Source organism: Ylistrum balloti, unplaced genomic scaffold (assembly GCF_031769215.1).
Source record: "Ylistrum balloti isolate Yb309-2 unplaced genomic scaffold, AGI_CSIRO_Ybal_v1 Utg369700, whole genome shotgun sequence".
Taxonomy (NCBI): Eukaryota; Metazoa; Mollusca; class Bivalvia; order Pectinida; family Pectinidae; genus Ylistrum; species Ylistrum balloti.
Genome location: NW_026781931.1, coordinates 824,759 through 844,704, shown reverse-complemented (window position 1 = coordinate 844,704; position 19,946 = coordinate 824,759). Strand labels below are relative to the sequence as shown.

General features: G+C 34.5%; 1 protein-coding gene across 5 annotated transcripts in view; it reads right to left on the bottom strand.

The window, feature by feature from the left end:
- The window catches only part of LOC132565170 (anoctamin-1-like), a 61,397-nt gene that overhangs the window by 26,562 nt on the left and 14,889 nt on the right, over nucleotides 1-19,946 (bottom strand). For 2 of the 5 annotated variants that reach the window (XM_060229792.1, XM_060229793.1), the window contains exons 5-14: nucleotides 19,017-19,159; nucleotides 18,600-18,626; nucleotides 15,985-16,149; nucleotides 15,037-15,132; nucleotides 12,395-12,439; nucleotides 8,651-8,680; nucleotides 7,399-7,443; nucleotides 5,214-5,362; nucleotides 2,582-2,700; nucleotides 506-561 (exon numbers count right to left, since the gene is read on the bottom strand). In XM_060229792.1, coding sequence (XP_060085775.1) covers nucleotides 506-561; nucleotides 2,582-2,700; nucleotides 5,214-5,362; nucleotides 7,399-7,443; nucleotides 8,651-8,680; nucleotides 12,395-12,439; nucleotides 15,037-15,132; nucleotides 15,985-16,149; nucleotides 18,600-18,626; nucleotides 19,017-19,159 — 875 coding nt within the window. The remainder of the gene's footprint in view (nucleotides 1-505; nucleotides 562-2,581; nucleotides 2,701-5,213; nucleotides 5,363-7,398; nucleotides 7,444-8,650; nucleotides 8,681-12,394; nucleotides 12,440-15,036; nucleotides 15,133-15,984; nucleotides 16,150-18,599; nucleotides 18,627-19,016; nucleotides 19,160-19,946) is intronic. The other 3 variants (XM_060229795.1, XM_060229796.1, XM_060229797.1) reach the window with 3 other exon arrangements.

The window sequence follows — 19,946 nt, the reverse complement described above, 5'->3', positions numbered from 1 at the left end:
GAGTCAGATAAGTATCAATTTCATAAGTATCATATCATACAAACGAGTCAGATAAGTATCAATTATCATACAAACGAGTCAGATAAGTATCAATTATCATACAAACGAGTCAGATAAATATCAATTATCATACAAACAAGTCAGATAAGTATCAATTATCATACAAACAAGTCAGATAAGTATCAGTTATCATACAAACGAGTCAGATAAGTATCAGTTATCATACACACGAGTCAGATAAGTATCAGTTATCATACACACGAGTCAGATAAGTATCAATTATCATACACACGAGTCAGATAAGTATCAGTTATCACACAAACTATGTAACAACAAAAAATGAATAACATCAGTCTTAACTTATATACAGATCTACATCAAGCAGAGCAAACAAAAAAGTCCTTGTAGCTGGTATCCCTACATGATTACCGTAAGACAAACAACATGTCAGTATTTGGTATATAAGTAGAAACTGTTAGTATTTTGGATTAATGAGATGAATTACCTCATGTAAGGGATAAGCAGCAGTGTAATATTCATCTGCAATCATCTTGTTGATACCTGTAAAACAACAAAATATCTTTTACTGATCTACAAAACTGTCATGTAGATGTATACAGAGCTAACACCTAAGTTATTAGCAGATTTTTTTTTACAGAATTTCAAGATGTCTAGCAGTAAAATCAATGTAATACACCAGATTTCATACAAATTATTAACTCATTCAAACAAAACATCATCAATATAGGCAATTCTTCAATGAGGCAAAAAACTGGAAACAAACAAACACCATGTTCTACAAAATTAAATGAAATAAAAGTGTCAGGAATGACTAAAAACCAGATCTAACATAAACATGTGCTGGTGTATGTGGAATGACTAAAAACCAGATCTAACATAAACATGTGCTGGTGTATGTGGAATGACTAAAAACCAGATCTAACATAAACATGTGCTGGTGTATGTGGAATGACTAAAACCAGGTCTAACATAAACATGTGCTGGTGTATGTGGAATGACTAAAAACCAGATCTAACATAAACATGTGCTGGTGTATGTGGAATGACTAAAAACCAGATCTAACATAAATATGTGCTGGTGTATGTGGAATGACTAAAACCAGGTCTAACATAAACATGTGCTGGTGTATGTGGAATGACTAAAAACCAGATCTAACATAAACATGTGCTGGTGTATGTGGAATGACTAAAAACCAGATCTAACATAAACATGTGCTGGTGTATGTGGAATGACTAAAAACCAGATCTAACATAAACATGTGCTGGTGTATGTGGAATGACTAAAACCAGATCTAACATAAACATGTGCTGGTGTATGTGGAATGACTAAAAACCAGGTCTAACATAAACATGTGCTGGTGTATGTGGAATGACTAAAACCAGGTCTAACATAAACATGTGCTGGTGTATGTGGAATGACTAAAAAACCAGGTCTAACATAAACATGTGCTGGTGTATGTGGAATGACTAAAACCAGATCTAACATAAAGATGTGCTGGTGTATGTGGAATGACTAAAAAACCAGGTCTAACATAAACATGTGCTGGTGTATGTGGAATGACCAAAAACCAGGTATAACATAAACATGTGCTGGTGTATGTGGAATGACTAAAACCAGGTCTAACATAAACATGTGCTGGTGTATGTGGAATGACTAAAAAACCAGGTCTAACATAAACATGTGCTGGTGTATGTGGAATGACTAAAAACCAGATCTAACATAAACATGTGCTGGTGTATGTGGAATGACTAAAAACCAGATCTAACATAAACATGTGCTGGTGTATGTGGAATGACTAAAAACCAGATCTAACATAAACAAGTGCTGGTGTATGTAGAATGACTAAAAACCAGGTCTAACATAAACATGTGCTGGTGTATGTGGAATGACTAAAAACCAGGTCTACCATAAACATGTGCTGGTGTATGTGGAATGACTAAAAACCAGATCTAACATAAACAAGTGCTGGTGTATGTAGAATGACTAAAAACCAGGTCTAACATAAACATGTGCTGGTGTATGTGGAATGACTAAAAACCAGGTCTAACATAAACATGTGCTGGTGTATGTGGAATGACTAAAAAACCAGGTCTAACATAAACATGTGCTGGTGTATGTGGAATGACTAAAAACCAGATCTAACATAAATATGTGCTGGTGTATGTGGAATGACTAAAACCAGGTCTAACATAAACATGTGCTGGTGTATGTGGAATGACTAAAAACCAGATCTAACATAAACATGTGCTGGTGTATGTGGAATGACTAAAAAACCAGGTCTAACATAAACATGTGCTGGTGTATGTGGAATGACTAAAAACCAGATCTAACATAAACATGTGCTGGTGTATGTGGAATGACTAAAACCAGGTCTAACATAAACATGTGCTGGTGTATGTAGAATGACTAAAAACCAGATCTAACATAAACATGTGCTGGTGTATGTGGAATGACTAAAAATCAGGTCTAATATAAACATGTGCTGAGGTCTGTGGAATGATGTAAAAAAAGTTAAACTTCTATTACTGAAGCCATGATGTGACCAGATAAAAGTACTCACCAAATGCATACTCTTGGTTTTTATCGTCTGAAAACGCCTTCCTTCTCAGGATGAAATTAACAATACGACTTCGATCCACCACAGAGAATAAAGATTCACGGTCTTCAGGAAAATCATATCTGAAGTTTTAACAAAAGACCTTATTCAAATAGTAAGATCTGAGTACATTGTATGAAGATACATGTCCTTCAGTTCAGGGTGGAGAATATAATCATTGTCTGATACCAGGAATATGTGTATGAAATACAACAAAATCAAAATTGGCCTTGTCATATTCTGAAAGATGTCCATGGTAATAGAGCTGTTATCTAAAGTCAACTTGGTGCCTTGACACCTTCATAACAATTGTCAAAATCATTGTATTGTTATAATTCATTTGTCCTAGAGTACAGAGTTATAATTACACTTACTAGTATTCTTTTGTCCTAGAGTACAGAGTTATAATTACACCCACTAGTATTCCTTGGTCCTAGAGTACAGAGTTATAATTACACTTACTAGTATTCCTTTGTCCTAGAGTACAGAGTTATAATTACACTTACTAGTATTCCTTGGTCCTAGAGTACAGAGTTATAATTACACTTACTAGTATTCATTGGTCCTAGAGTACAGAGTTATAATTACACTTACTAGTATTCCTTTGTCCTAGAGTACAGAGTTATAATTACACTTACTAGTATTCCTTTGTCCTAGAGTACAGAGTTATAATTACACTTACTAGTATTCCTTTGTCCTAGAGTACAGAGTTATAATTACACTTACTAGTATTCCTTTGTCCTAGAGTACAGAGTTATAATTACACTTACTAGTATTCCTTTGTCCTAGAGTACAGAGTTATAATTACACTTACTAGTATTCCTTTGTCCTAGAGTACAGAGTTATAATTACACTTACTAGTATTCCTTTGTCCTAGAGTACAGAGTTATAATTACACTTACTAGTATTCCTTTGTCCTAGAGTACAGAGTTATAATTACACTTACTAGTATTCCTTTGTCCTAGAGTACAGAGTTATAATTACACTTACTAGTATTCCTTGGTCCTAGAGTACAGAGTTATAATTACACTTACTAGTATTCCTTGGTCCTAGAGTACAGAGTTATAATTACACTTACTAGTATTCCTTTGTCCTAGAGTACAGAGTTATAATTACACTTACTAGTATTCCTTTGTCCTAGAGTACAGAGTTATAATTAGGCTTACAATTATATACAAGTATTCCTTGGTCCTAAAGGTACATACAAGTATTCCTAGGTCCTAAAGGTACTTACAAGTATTCCTAGGTCCTAGAGTACAGAGTTATAATTACACTTACTAGTATTCCTTGGTCCTAGAGTACAGAGTTATAATTACACTTACTAGTATTCCTTTGTCCTAGAGTACAGAGTTATAATTACACTTACTAGTATTCCTTGGTCCTAGAGTACAGAGTTATAATTACACTTACTAGTATTCCTTTGTCCTAGAGTACAGAGTTATAATTACACTTACTAGTATTCCTTTGTCCTAGAGTACAGAGTTATAATTACACTTACTAGTATTCCTTTGTCCTAGAGTACAGAGTTATAATTACACTTACTAGTATTCCTTTGTCCTAGAGTACAGAGTTATAATTAGGCTTACAATTATATACAAGTATTCCTTGGTCCTAAAGGTACATACAAGTATTCCTAGGTCCTAGAGTACAGAGTTATAATTACACTTACTAGTATTCCTTTGTCCTAGAGTACAGAGTTATAATTACACTTACTAGTATTCCTTGGTCCTAGAGTACAGAGTTATAATTACACTTACTAGTATTCCTTGGTCCTAGAGTACAGAGTTATAATTACACTTACTAGTATTCCTTGGTCCTAGAGTACAGAGTTATAATTACACTTACTAGTATACCTTGGTCCTAGAGTACAGAGTTATAATTACACTTACTAGTATTCCTTTGTCCTAGAGTACAGAGTTATAATTACACTTACTAGTATTCCTTTGTCCTAGAGTACAGAGTTATAATTAGGCTTACAATTATATACAAGTATTCCTTGGTCCTAAAGGTACATACAAGTATTCCTAGGTCCTAAAGGTACTTACAAGTATTCCTAGGTCCTAAAGGTACTTACAAGTATTCTATGGTCCTAAAGGTACTTACACATATTCCTAGGTCCTAAAGGTACATACAATTATTCTATGGCCCTAAAGGTACTAACAAGTATTCTATGGTCCTAAAGGTACTTACAAGTATTCTATGATCCTAAAGGTACTTACAAGTATTCTATGGTCCTAAAGGTACTTACAAGTATTCTATGGCCCTAAAGGTACTTACACGTATTCCTAGGTCCTAAAGGTACTAACAAGTATTCTATGGTCCTAAAGGTACTTACAAGTATTCTATGATCCTAAAGGTACTAACAAGTATTCTATGGTCCTAAAGGTACATACAAGTATTCCTAGGCCCTAAAGGTACTTACACGTATTCCTAGGTCCGTAAGATACTTACAAGTATTCTATGGTCCTAAAGGTACATACAAGTATTCTATGATCCTAAAGGTACTAACAAGTATTCTATGGCCCTAAAGGTACTTACACATATTCCTAGGTCCTAAAGGTACTTACAAGTATTCTATGGTCCTAAAGGTACTTACAAGTATTCTTTGGTCCTTGAGTAGGGTAAGGTAAATCTCCTGGGTATGGGGGGCATAACCTCCTTGTCCAATTCAAACGGAGCAAACAACTTCTTCACCATGCCAGTTAAGGTAGCCCAGAGTCTGGCACTCATTGCTTTCATGGGATTCTAGTTAGGAAAGAGAAGTCTGTATTTAAATCAATGTAAAAAGTACAGTGAACAGGTGTTCATAATTATAAAACACTATTTAGGTTTATCAATGTCAATCAATTAACATTCAAAATTTCACTTAACAAATTAATAAATCCACTGAAGTCTTTTTTGTTTATATATCCATAGTTCATACAAAATGAAACTTTTATCTTGTCTTTCAAGTTAACAATTAACATTTTGGTATAATTTAGTCTCATTTTCTTACATGATGAAACATTTATTTTTCCTGCGAAATACAGTCTAAAAATTCACAGAGAGCGAGAGAACCACATCATTGAATGGAAAGACTCCTATAACGAAGTGATATCCTGAACGACTGTAGTTTACACAGCTTGTGTATAGAGAATCATTGTTAATGTAGCTGAAGTGTTGTTTATTTCCAATTGTTTAAAGGAAGGAAAGATAATAGAGAAAACAAAGGGATTGAGCTATGTGAACACTGAAAACCCGGGAACATGCCACTCAGGTGACACAACTTAAGCTGGGCAGGAGGAAACATCCAAATCAGATACATCACTAGCAAACTAAAACTCAATCATCTTTCAACTCCAAATTTCTTATGTAAAGCAACATTTCATGTTCAGCCAGATTCCTCATTCACAGACTATAACCATCACCACTTACTCTTGGAATGAAGTCCTCAATTCTCATCACATTTCCTTTATAAATTATTTTTGTCATCATTCTCTGTACTTAAGTCTTATCTTAAACAATCAAACAAGCTAAGAATATATGTTTTACAGTTATGAGTGTTTTAATAAACCATTCAAAATTTCTTTTGATCCTTCAGAAAGTGTATTATCTTTCCAGTAAATAACTACATTTTGAAAACAGACATACATCTACAGTTGCGTTGAGAACTAATTATGAAATAAGAATGAAATTTTAAAAGAAACACTGACAAGAATACAGACTAGGTAGTTCTGACTGAATAGTTCACATCTTCAGCTGTTACTTAATCTCTAACCATTACAACTTTTATCAAATAAAGAAAAATGTTTATCATTAAAGCTACCTATTACTCCATTCAAAATCATGCTAAACCATGTGAATTCCTACAAGTCTGTATGACATTTAGTGTTGTCAGTGGTAACTCTGGGTTTATTGACATGCTAAACATTTGTTTCCATTATAAACAAAATTGAAGATAATCAAAATAGGACAAGTTGTAATGTTTTATATCACCAGATAAAAAATTACTTTCCTATAAGTCTGGCAAACAGCAGACAGATTACCCCGTTTTTATCTCCAAACTATCATATATGACCGACAACTTTTACATATAACTATGTGAAGGGAGGTAATCCAATATGGCAGACGCAGAACTCTGGAATGATAACCCAAAGAATGGCATGTTCTTGCGTATAATGCGCACCCCCTTTTTGACACGATAGTTTTAGCTTAAAAAAGTGCACACTATACGCAGAAATTTACGGTAATTAATGCTCCTGCTGTAAATACCACAACCAGGAAACTACTTTTTCTCTTATAAAGTTATCACAATGTTCAACATAACCTATAGTAATATGTACACAAAGACTTGCAGGAATTCTCATCCAATGATCAGGCAACGACAAAATCATAACATGTCTAATATCACAGGTTTGTACAACATTTACCAAGGAAAGGATGGCTACATAACATGGGGTTTCACTGAACAGTCAAATATAGCACAACACCGGTGATATCACAGGCTAATATACCATACAGAAACAAAAACATGTTAATTGCTGGTAATTTGGTATCAAATTTATAAGAATTACTTATGGTTCTCTATACTCAGGTCTAATCACATGGTACAGGAGTATATTGGCCCAGTGATGTCACTTTCTGTTTAATACACAATGCTGGAACAAAAGCATGATAAGTGTTGGCATCAGGTAATCTGAACACTGAGGACACAATTCCAACATGCATGACAACTTAAGTCCACTGTGTCAACTGTAAAGCCTAAATCCAAAAAAGCTAACGTAAAAGTGCCCTGATCATACCAAGAACTGGTCAAAAGCAGACTCCTCGCCCTTATGATAAACTTCCTAAAACAAGCAAAGAGGAGTGAGAGATAACAAAGAACATTGTTAAACAGAGCTGTACCATAACCTGTACTACCAAGGTGTATCCTTTCCAAGAATTCTTCAACGTTTACATCAGTTATACAAATTTACACCTATAGAGTGACAACTTGAAGAAAGAATGGGTTTAGAATCAACACCAACAGTTTTCCCATTGCGGGTGTTTCTAATCTAGGGCTACAATTAACTGATAATTGAGAGGGAATAATTTCAGTGTGTTATTTTCATTAAATTGGACCTCATTTGTACAGAACGTACAGATATTGATGGAAGAGGATACTTATTGGTAGGAATCATGTACCATTAGAATACTTTTCAGAGAGAGGACACAGAAATATGGAATCAAGTACTATGAGAATATTTTTCAGAGATAGGGAGCAGGTTTTTCAAGGAATCATGTACCATGGGAATATTTTTCAGAGAGAGAACACAGAAATATCTACGTGAAAGAATCACCATTGTCATATTCTTCAGTTACTAGAGTGGAATCATCAAAGCAGCAAATCAACATAAATAAGCACATTTTAAAAAGACTGTCAGCCAAAAACCAAGGAAAACCCAAATCCAAAATGGCTACTGAACATGTTCAATTAAGAACTTGAGTTGATAACTGATTTCTCCTCCATTCTAACAATAAAGGAGCATGTACCTGCTGCTTTGTAAGAAACATTTACCATCGAGAAATAAAGACGTAAATAAATAAACTTACACATGTTAATTAAAAAGATTGGTTTTAACATTTCGTTAATTGCATCAACTTACATTCGTTATTCTACCTTGTGCAGACTCACACTAAAAAACAGCAATGTGCTTGGTTACAATGATCAGTAAGACTTCTATACATACACACCACTTTCATAATGATACAGGTATTGGCAGGGTCAAAAAGTCCCAACAACTTCTCCATGTACAAATATGGAATCAAAGCTTTTTGCTCCCATAAAGATGATTGATTTGTTGTTGATCTTCAGGTCAATAATAAAACTATATAATAATGATTTTTTAATTTTTTTTTTCTCATTTTCTACTTTTCTAAAATATACATAACAACCACAAGGATCAACTTTATCATAAACTATGTGTAAAGTTTGCCAAAATGACAAAACATTTCCATTGCTACATGAAGAAATTGTGAGACGCTTGGTCTAAAACTTTCAAACAAGAATCTCACCCATTCTCCTGTCCAAGAATTATATAATTGCTACAGACAGAAACAGAACGAGTCACTCTAGGCAGTAGGAACACAATGTATATAGTTAAATGTTAAAATACAGAAACCAACACTAATACCAGGAAAACTAGCTATATACCTGATCCTGTGTGTAAGAAAAGAAAATCAATCTTGATAAATTTACAATTACAAATATTTACATCAAAAATGCTCAAAATGTATATATGATATAGTTAATGATATAAATATTGATCTGCTGATTGGAAAGGATAGGGAAATCTTATCAATACAATATAAATACAGAAATATATCATATGTTGGGAAAAGATGTTTCACCAGTCTATATCACAATGGCTGACAGGGGGAATGAGATATATTTCACCAGTCTATATCACAGTGGCTGACAGGAGGGAATGAGATATATTTCACCAGTCTATATCACAGTGGCTGACCGGGGGGAATGAGATATATTTCACCAGTCTATATCACAGTGGCTGACAGGGGGAATGAGATATATTTCACCAGTCTATATCATAATGGCTGACCGGAGGGAATGAGATATATTTCACCAGTCTATATTACAGTGGCTGACAAGGGGGAATGAGATATATTTCACCAGTCTATATCACAGTGGCTAACAGGGGGGAATGAGATATATTTCACCAGTCTATATCACAGTGGTTGACAGGGGGGAATGAGATACATTTCACCAGTCTATATCATAATGGCTGACTGGGGGGAATGAGATATATTTCATCAGTCTATATCATAATGGCTGACCGGGGGAATGAGATATATTTCACCAGTCTATATTACAGTGGCTGACAGGGGGGAATGAGATATATTTCACCAGTCTATATCACAGTGGCTGACAGGGGGGAATGAGATATATTTCACCGGTCTATATCACAGTGGCTGACAGGGGAAATAAGATATATTTCACCAGTCTATATCATAATGGCTGACCGGGGGGAATGAGATATATTTCACCAGTCTATATCACAGTGGCTGACAGGGGGGAATGAGATATATTTCACCAGTCTATATCACAGTGGCTGACAAGGGGGAATGAGATATATTTCACCAGTCTATATTACAGTGGCTGACAGGGGGGAATGAGATATATTTCACCAGTCTATATTACAGTGGCTGACAAGGGGGAATGAGATATATTTCACCAGTCTATATCACAGTGGCTGACAAGGGGGAATGAGATATATATATACACCAGTCTATATCACAGTGGCTGACAAGGGGGAATGAGATATATTTCACCAGTCTATATCACAGTGGCTGACAAGGGGGAATGAGATATATTTCACCAGTCTATATCACAGTGGCTGACAAGGGGGAATGAGATATATTTCACCAGTCTATATTACAGTGGCTGACAAGGGGGAATGAGATATATTTCACCAGTCTATATCACAGTGGCTGACAAGGGGGAATGAGATATATTTCACCAGTCTATATCACAGTGGCTGACAAGGGGGAATGAGATATATTTCACCAGTCTATATTACAGTGGCTGACAAGGGGGAATGAGATATATTTCACCAGTCTATATCACAGTGGCTGACAGGGGGAATGAGATATATATATATATATCTGATGTAAATTAATATGGATTTTGAGAAGGAAACATACATTACTTAAGTAACTAACAAATGTGTTGTTAACTGAAATTCACTTTTGCATTGATCTTTCAAAAATTAATTAATGGATCAATGTGTTGTTGTGATGAAATTTAAGAAGAAGATAACAAAATCAGGAACAGAGAATAAAATATCAAAACCACCCTCAACTATAACACTTATCTGAAGATTAAACATTTAGGCAGCATCAGAGTCTCAGAAGTTCCAACACCTACTAAATACAAAACTACAGCTGAAAAAAAAAAGAAAAAGTTTGGAAACCATTCTACACATTAAACTTCACTTTGACAGATGTTGTCTTCTAAAATATTACATTATTATATAAAATCACTTTTTACATTTTATTAAAGAAAACAACTTTTATTTGTTTTATGTTAACTAGTTATTCTATTTTATTGGCTACAATGACATGTACCAACCACTGAGATTAGGCTTTACTGATGGTCTGTATGGGTCTGTATCTTAAACAGTGTTATAATCAGGTGGTTGTTTGGTATTAGTAAGACATGTACCAACCACTGAGATTAGGCTTTACTGATGGTCTGTATGGGTCTGTATCTTAAACAGTGTTATAATCAGGTGGTTGTTTGGTATTAGTAAGACATGTACCAACCACTGAGATAAGGCTTTACTGATGGTCTGTATGGGTCTGTATCTTAAACAGTGTTATAATCAGGTGGTTGTTTGGTATTAGTAAGACATGTACCAACCACTGAGATTAGGCTTTACTGATGGTCTGTATGGGTCTGTATCTTAAACAGTGTTATAATCAGGTGGTTGTTTGGTATTAGTAAGACATGTACCAACCACTGAGATTAGGCTTTACTGATGGTCTGTATGGGTCTGTATCTTAAACAGTGTTATAATCAGGTGGTTGTTTGGTATTAGTAAGACATGTACCAACCACTGAGATAAGGCTTTACTATGGTCTGTATGGTCTGTATGGTCTGTATCTTAAACAGTGTTATAATCAGGTGGTTGTTTGGTATTAGTAAGACATGTACCAACCACTGAGATTAGGCTTTACTGATGGTCTGTATGGGTCTGTATCTTAAACAGTGTTATAATCAGGTGGTTGTTTGGTATTAGTAAGACATGTACCAACCACTGAGATTAGGCTTTACTGATGGTCTGTATGGGTCTGTATCTTAAACAGTGTTATAATCAGGTGGTTGTTTGGTATTAGTAAGACATGTACCAACCACTGAGATTAGGCTTTACTGATGGTCTGTATGGGTCTGTATCTTAAACAGTGTTATAATCAGGTGGTTGTTTGGTATTAGTAAGACATGTACCAACCACTGAGATTAGGCTTTACTGATGGTCTGTATGGGTCTGTATCTTAAACAGTGTTATAATCAGGTGGTTGTTTGGTATTAGTAAGACATGTACCAACCACTGAGATTAGGCTTTACTGATGGTCTGTATGGGTCTGTATCTTAAACAGTGTTATAATCAGGTGGTTGTTTGGTATTAGTAAGACATGTACCAACCACTGAGATTAGGCTTTACTGATGGTCTGTATGGGTCTGTATCTTAAACAGTGTTATAATCAGGTGGTTGTTTGGTATTAGTAAGACATGTACCAACCACTGAGATAAGGCTTTACTGATGGTCTGTATGGGTCTGTATCTTAAACAGTGTTATAATCAGGTGGTTGTTTGGTATTAGTAAGACATGTACCAACCACTGAGATCAGGCTTTACTGATGGTCTGTATGGGTCTGTATCTTAAACAGTGTTATAATCAGGTGGTTGTTTGGTATTAGTAAGACATGTACCAACCACTGAGATTAGGCTTTACTGATGGTCTGTATGGGTCTGTATCTTAAACAGTGTTATAATCAGGAGGTTCTTTAGTATTAAGTGATAAGACAATTATTAACCACTACCAGCAGGCTTTACTGAAAGATAAAGATATTCCTAATATGTTGGTTGTTTGGTTACTATATGACCACTACTAAAGATAATTACCGGTATTGACAGGGCTATATTACTTAAACTACCTAGAGAAAATTCTAGCAAGCATGTTAGTAATACAGGGCATAAAGAAGATGTATACTTATGTACAAGCAAGGCAAATAGCTAACCTCAAGCTTTGCATACTTCTTCTGTATGTTGGTCAACACCAGTGACTGCATATGACGTCCAAAGGAAAGCATGGGTAAAAAGTAAACTTGTTAATTTTAATACATCATGTGTAGGTTATATCCTTCATCATTTGGGAAACAAAGATTTTTCAGCATTTTAATTTCTGTTCCAAAGTGCCATCATTTACAGTTAAAAAGAAAATAAAGTAACAAAACATTGACACCAGTTGTTGGTGAGTACCAACAAGGGGAGGTAATTAGATATAATGTGTTCCTAGTTCCTGTGCTTTTCAGTTACTTTTCTTTATTTCATTTGACTGCATGCATATACAATGTCATACAGAGTCCTGACTGCTTGTACATAAAATATAAGATTTTTCCCATATTTCAAGATTTTGATTTTCCTTAAATGAAAACCATTCCAGTGACATTTTTACTGAAACCCTCGATCAAAAATAGATTTACACTGACTAGTGTATGATACATTTTTCAGATATAAGGAATCCATATTGATATCAGGATACAGAAATTAAAATCTGATAAACCATGTGACAAATCCCAAATGCTTGTGCAAATATCGTGTGATAACATTTATAAATTATAATACAGTAACTCACCGGAAAATATATCATTGTCATTGTGTACTAATGTATGTTAGTAAACAGGTACATGTATATGACAAACACTTTTTGAACAAAAGATTTTTAAAATCTTTTTGAAGAATCAAATAGCATTTTATGTAAACACTTCAAAGGAACTATATATTTAGATTTTACCGACTGAAAATATTGTCAAAAGATTTGCCATATCAACATATCCCATTATAGTGCACTTTCTTCACTCTCCATATACAGCTTTGGCCATGTGAGTGATGTGACTTGAGAACCAGTATAATACAGTTATCTCCCTTCTCTGACACAGTACAAAGTAATAATCTCCCTTTAATGATGTTGGTTTTGCATTCTGGTCCATGTGATATTCAATTTTCTGATGTTCTCATTTTGATCTAATAATCACTTGATATTGAGCAATAGTATCTGTCCCATGGTTTGATTTGTTGAAATCTGCATTGATAAGTCTGTGAAGTTTTGTAAGACAGCTCTGACATGGCCTCAATCCTGTTGGGAGAATCAGACCAAACCACATATACTGCAGACTAATGTGTATTGAGTGTGAAAGTGTTCATGTATTAACCTTAATACATTGTACTGGTTCCCAATAACATCCATCCACTGTGGCTCACTTCTTATATCACATCTAACTACAGCTACATACCACTGGAAGCGTACCTTCAGATTTACCGTTATTTCCGCAAACTTTCTTTTGAATTTGAAACGCTTCAAACGTAAGTTCACAAGAAAAATGAAATATTGATTGGTTTGAACTTTTTTCTCATCCTTGAAAAGGAAAAAAAAAATGTGGTCTATTTTTCAATATGTAGTCTGGTTAGCTGTTGTAGTGACTATGACAAAATCTGACATTATTGAAACATTACAACTATTGTCATACATTTACAGGAGATAAATCAATATATTATAGGCATGCTATATGATTAGAATAATACCAATAATGTACATTATAACAATATTACCAGCGTTGTGTTTCAGATGCTATCATAAAACCACAATATTTGTCAGTTTAGCTGAAAGCACCACATTAGTGGGAATATATCTTATGATAGGATATATGATAAGCTCCTCCTATACAGGCATCATACACTCTGTGACCTTGTACTGACCTCCCTATGCTAAAGCACTTCATCATAAGTAAACCTCACGTTTAATGAATCCTCAAACAGACAGACAGAAGTACATACTGTCCTTCATCAATATTGAGATTTACTCTATAATTGTTGTCATTAATTGTATTTATTCTCCAATAACTTTAACAAAACAGAAATTGAAAGTAATCCTTAACTGTCTTATGCCTATAGTGACTCATCATTTAAGTTATCATTAAGTTTCAAGCTTCTACGTCAAAAACTCTTGGAGTTGATTCTACAAAACTGGTACCCCTTTTCCCCACCCGCCCGGCCAGCCGCCTGCCCGACATTCACCATACTATAACCCTGATTTGCACTATGTGCAACCCAGCCAATTAAGATTGATTTTTTTAAAACTCTTTGTACCAAGTACTTTAAATTGTACATAACAAGAACAAAACTCTTGCTAAGACTGTGTACTGATACTGCAGCTTGGCCACCAGTAACACAATGTCAGCACCTGTGCTATAATGTTATTAGTAAGATATGATCATGCAGTATCCTGTCCCAGTATAACTATGTAAATATCATGCATGTTTTAGTAGGAAGGGACCTTCTTCCCAAGGAATTCTAATCATTATTTAGTGAGTATATGAATCAGTCCCCATTCCCATGTACCTTCGTGTGATCTTGTCTGGATTCTTATCAAAGACAATTCATCTTTTTTCTAGCTTTTCAAATAAGTGTTAAATACTTGGAGTATAAGTTGTAATAGCCTAAAGGAAATAACTCTCTCATAAATCTAAACTGGAGCTTTTTAATTTAATCAATTCAACAGCATGAGAAGACAAACCTTTCACATCTTACAGATGTGGTTTAACAGAATCATAATATTAAGTCTATACTATGAAGAAGTCTTGAAATGAGCACATATATTAACCTTTTTAACTGGCACTTTGACCTTGAGGATCTCAGCGTATCTGGTCAGCACTTCCCATGGTATGTGAACCTTCACATATTTTGCCTCGCCTTCCCTCTGTAACACAAATGTAACCACATGTGTTATCAATCAGTTAAAGTACCAATTAGTAAACAGTCCTTCATCAGTTTGATGAAATTGTAACCTAGCTATAACAACACAGTCCTTCATCAATTTGATGAAATTGTAGACTAGTTACAACAACACAGTCCTTCATCAGTTTGATGAAATTGTAACCTAGTTATAACAACACAGTCCTTCATCAGTTTGATGAAATCGTGGCCTAGATATGACAAAACAATCCTTCATCAGTTTAATGAAATTGTGGCCTAGTTATGACACTTTGTAGCCTAGTTATGACACTTTGTAGCCTAGTTATGATAATCTGTGGCCTAGCTATGACACATTGTAGCCTAGTTATGATAATCTTTGGCCTAGCTATGACACTTTGTAGCCTAGTTATGATAATCTTTGGCCTAGTTATGACACATTGTAGCCTAGTTATGATAATCTTTGGCCTAGCTATGACACTTTGTAGCCTAGTTATGATAATCTGTGGCCTAGCTATGACACTTTGTGGCCTATTTATGATAATCTGTGGCCTAGTTATGACAATTTGTAGCCTAGTTATGATAATCCGTGGCCTAGTTATGACAATTTTTGACAAATTTTGTAAATAAATGAGTAATTTAATCAGTTTGCTTTAGTTTTGTAAATAAAGCTGTCAGTGTATATGTTCATCTATGCCTAAAAGAGCACTACCTATCTCAAATCCAATAAGACAATCTTCCAAATCGATCCTCTAATCAGGCTTATAAAACATGATACTTTACACCTTTTAAATCTAATTGATGATACTATCCTTTAAAACACAAATTTTTAATTCTGTAAAAGTGCTTTTTCCATCACCTGATCATACTCCAGTAGGAGCCCCTCAGAGACTAGGTTTCGTTCAAACACTTCCCGAGCTAGACGTGCCTCTTCCACTTCTTCTGCCTTTCCATCTTCATCCACCACATATGCTAGGATGTAGTCAATGCGACGGCGCCCATCTTTGAAAAACAATTTTCGACCCTAAAAGAACAAAACAGTAAACTGAAGTCAAATGCAATCTGGAAGCATACATACCTATACAGTAACATTGATTTTTACGTTCAGTTATTAATAATCCAATAATCAACATTATCCACTTACACATTGCTACATAACCTCTAAATGGACTTGATTCTAAGGAACTATTTTCATGAAAGAAATTTTCACTATGAGCAGGTGACAATATCAGATCCAATATTCAAAAAATTTTCAAATTGTTCATCATCTTAAAAATCAAAATATGCAATTAACAAAATGATAGTTTTGTGAAAAAGCAAATTTAGTTTAAACACAAATATCTATTCACTGTTAGATAAAAATGTTACCTTGACAAAGACAGGTAAATGTAACTAAAGGTAGTAACAGGTACTGGCAGGGATGAGGAATGAAGCAGTGTTGTTGTTTGGTAAGACTAATCAGCATTGTGAACTTGTTACTTGTCTACTACACTGTAGCTAAACATCCGACACTCTACTCAATATATTACTCATGAATTATACAAAATATTTCTAGATTTTACATGTAATATCTAATATATTCTATCTAGGAAGTGAGTTTCTTAACCATTAAAATCCCTGAGTAAGGATTTCATGGTTATCATTACAGATTTCTTACTTGTAGATAAATTGCATCTTACTGAATTTTAAAATGTATGATTCTTTTAGTGAATTTTGAACCAGAACAACTTCAGCACTACACTTCACAAAGTACAGTACACATACAAATACATAGATATGTCATTGATATCACAAATCTATTACATTTACCAAACCCTTAAAATGTTAGAATAGATCAAAACTCAATACTTTATCTCTTAGTCTAGTAAGATTCTTGAGATTAGGAAAAGATTCTAATGACAGTTAAAAATTAAGAAGATCCCTCTTTCAAACTAATTGCAGTGTCATCAATAAGTGAAAGCAAGAGAAAGATTTTATTGACGGTGAAAATAGACTGGTATCTGATGTGCATGTATCTGTATAACAGTACATGTACCTAAAGAATACTTGTGCTGTTTTAGATTGAAAGCAAAAATCCAAAGCCATCTAAAAGGAACTTTCAAAAACACTGTGTATACTGTATCTTACCTTAACGTCGACAGGTCGCTTCAAACGACAAGTATAAAGCTACAGTGACTGATACTAAACCAATTATACCATGACCTTTTAATGTTTAAATATGGTCATATCAAATAATAAAATCTCTACAAATAAGGTAACAGGTACAGGTATTGCTTGTCAGTAACATATAGTAAACCGCCGTTATTAGCTGACACCGACAACCACAACCAAAACCAGCATAGTCATAGTCCCATAATATATATCCACCACTGAGTAATCAGCTGTTAGATCTGTAGGACTATTTCTGTGTCATCAAAGGTTCCACACCTAGTGGGATAACCTGGGCATTAGTTTATCTGGGACAGTCAAGACACTTACACTAAATGAGGGTTGGGGTTGGGGGTAGTGGGGGTAGTAGGAGTGGGGGTGGGGAGAAACAGTGATGCAAAGTTGTCATAGGATCCAAGGATCATCATAATTGGTATTGATATTTGCACTAAGACTACCATATGTATTTTTATACTCTCATACATGGTAGTGACATTTCAGTATTACAGAATGGTGTACATGTATCCCTGTATGTATTTTTATACTCTCATACATGGTAGTGACATTTCAGTATTACAGAATGGTGTACATGTATCCCCGTATGTATTTTTATACTCTCATACATGGTAGTGACATGTCAGTATTACAGAATGATGTACATGTATCTGATAGACTTTAACTTGTCCCAGTTTTCTATTAATTGATTAATATAACCTAGACAGACCATGTGATGATATCTGTACCGAAGGTAGGAGGTCTGAAACAAAACATTTTATGAGTGTGTTTGTACTTGCAACATACCACACCCTTTCTTTTACTGACAGTTAAAGCATTGTAGTCTGCTTATGGTTGTGAATATTTAGACATACTGGAATACTGGATCCCTGAAGAAAGATGTAGGGAATAACTAGCATGCATTTCAGAAAGAGAGAACACCTAGCGGTATATAACAAAACATTTACATATCAAGTTACCATGGAGATACACTTATTTGTTTCATAAAAATATACAAATTTACTTTATATCTTATGCCAAACAAAAGTTACAAACATTTGATTGAAAAAAAAACAGTATCACATTTTCTTAACCTTTATCATGAATCATAACAACAAATATCAAATTTTCTCTTTGATGGACATAATTAACTTTTTATTACACATTAATACCGCCAATCAGAAAATCCATGCAGTAGAACTTTTTGGTAGTAAGACTTGGGATGAACCACAGGTGATGAAAACAAATAGAGTGTATTGTCAGAGTTTACAGATTTGGACATGCACATGATGCATACAATTTAAATGATGCACTACTCAGCACTAACTTTACCTTAACATCTGGATCTTGTACATCTTGCTGTTGATTACAATTAAAACAAGCTTCACAACACCGACACATATTTCTACATGAACTTGACAAGACTTAAACAACATTACACTGGACTATTTTCGTACATCAATATCAGGATCCATCTAATATCAATAACTATAAAATAGCCTCTATGTTTCTATGACAACAAGAAAGTGAAAGACACACAACAATAACATATCTATACAATTACAGCTCATCACAATCTATCATTCTTATCTACCTTGGCATGCTTTAAACAACTTAAAAAACCTACAATACAATCTCATCATGCATTATGATAAATATATCAATGCAAATTTAAAACTGATTGATGTTGACTGTAATGTCTAGTGCTATGTAATAATGTAAACAGAGTGTGTTTCTTTTAACCCTTACCTGTACACTTCTATCTTGTGTATCTGCGTCACCATCCTCGTGGTCATCATCTCTGTCCCCCCCAGTACCATTGGGACTGACCTCTGAAGGCTTTCCCTGGTCTGATCCATCCTTAACAGCTACTGTTATATCATCAAGGTCATCTGTAGTATAAAAAAGGAAACAAGATGTATAAAAGCAGGTTTAAGACTTAGACAAAGCCAGGATCTTTTCTATATACTGACCAAACATGTGGTACTCTACAGATGAAAGGCCAAACATTTTTCACTATTCTCACTGCACTTTACCCCTGGGATTTATCTGTCCTGATTAAAGTCTGTATCATATACTACTATCATATTTAATGAAGGAGAACTGTCCTCAGAGTTATCATATGTCTGATCTAAGTCTTCCTGTACACCTATACACCTACTATATTGGTGCATATGTCTGATCCAAGTCTTCCTGTAAACCTACTATATTGGTACATATGTCTGATCACTTCCTGTACTATATTGGTACATATGTCTGATCCAAGTCTTCCTGTACACCTACTATATTGGTACATATGTCTGATCCAAGTCTTCCTGTACACCTACTATATTGGTACATATGTCTGATCCAAGTCTTCCTGTACACCTATACACTACTATATTGGTATATATGTCTGATCCAAGTCTTCCTGTACACCTACTATATTGGTACATATGTCTGATCCAAGTCTTCCTGTACACCTACTATATTGGTACATATGTCTGATCCAAGTCTTCCTGTACACCTACTATATTGGTACATATGTCTGATCCATTTCCTGCACAGAGAACACTACTATATAACAAAACATATGTACATATCAAGTCTTCCTGTACACATACTATATTGTTACATAAAAATGTACAAATTTACTTTATATCTTCCTGCACACCTATACACTACTATATTGGTAAAAAT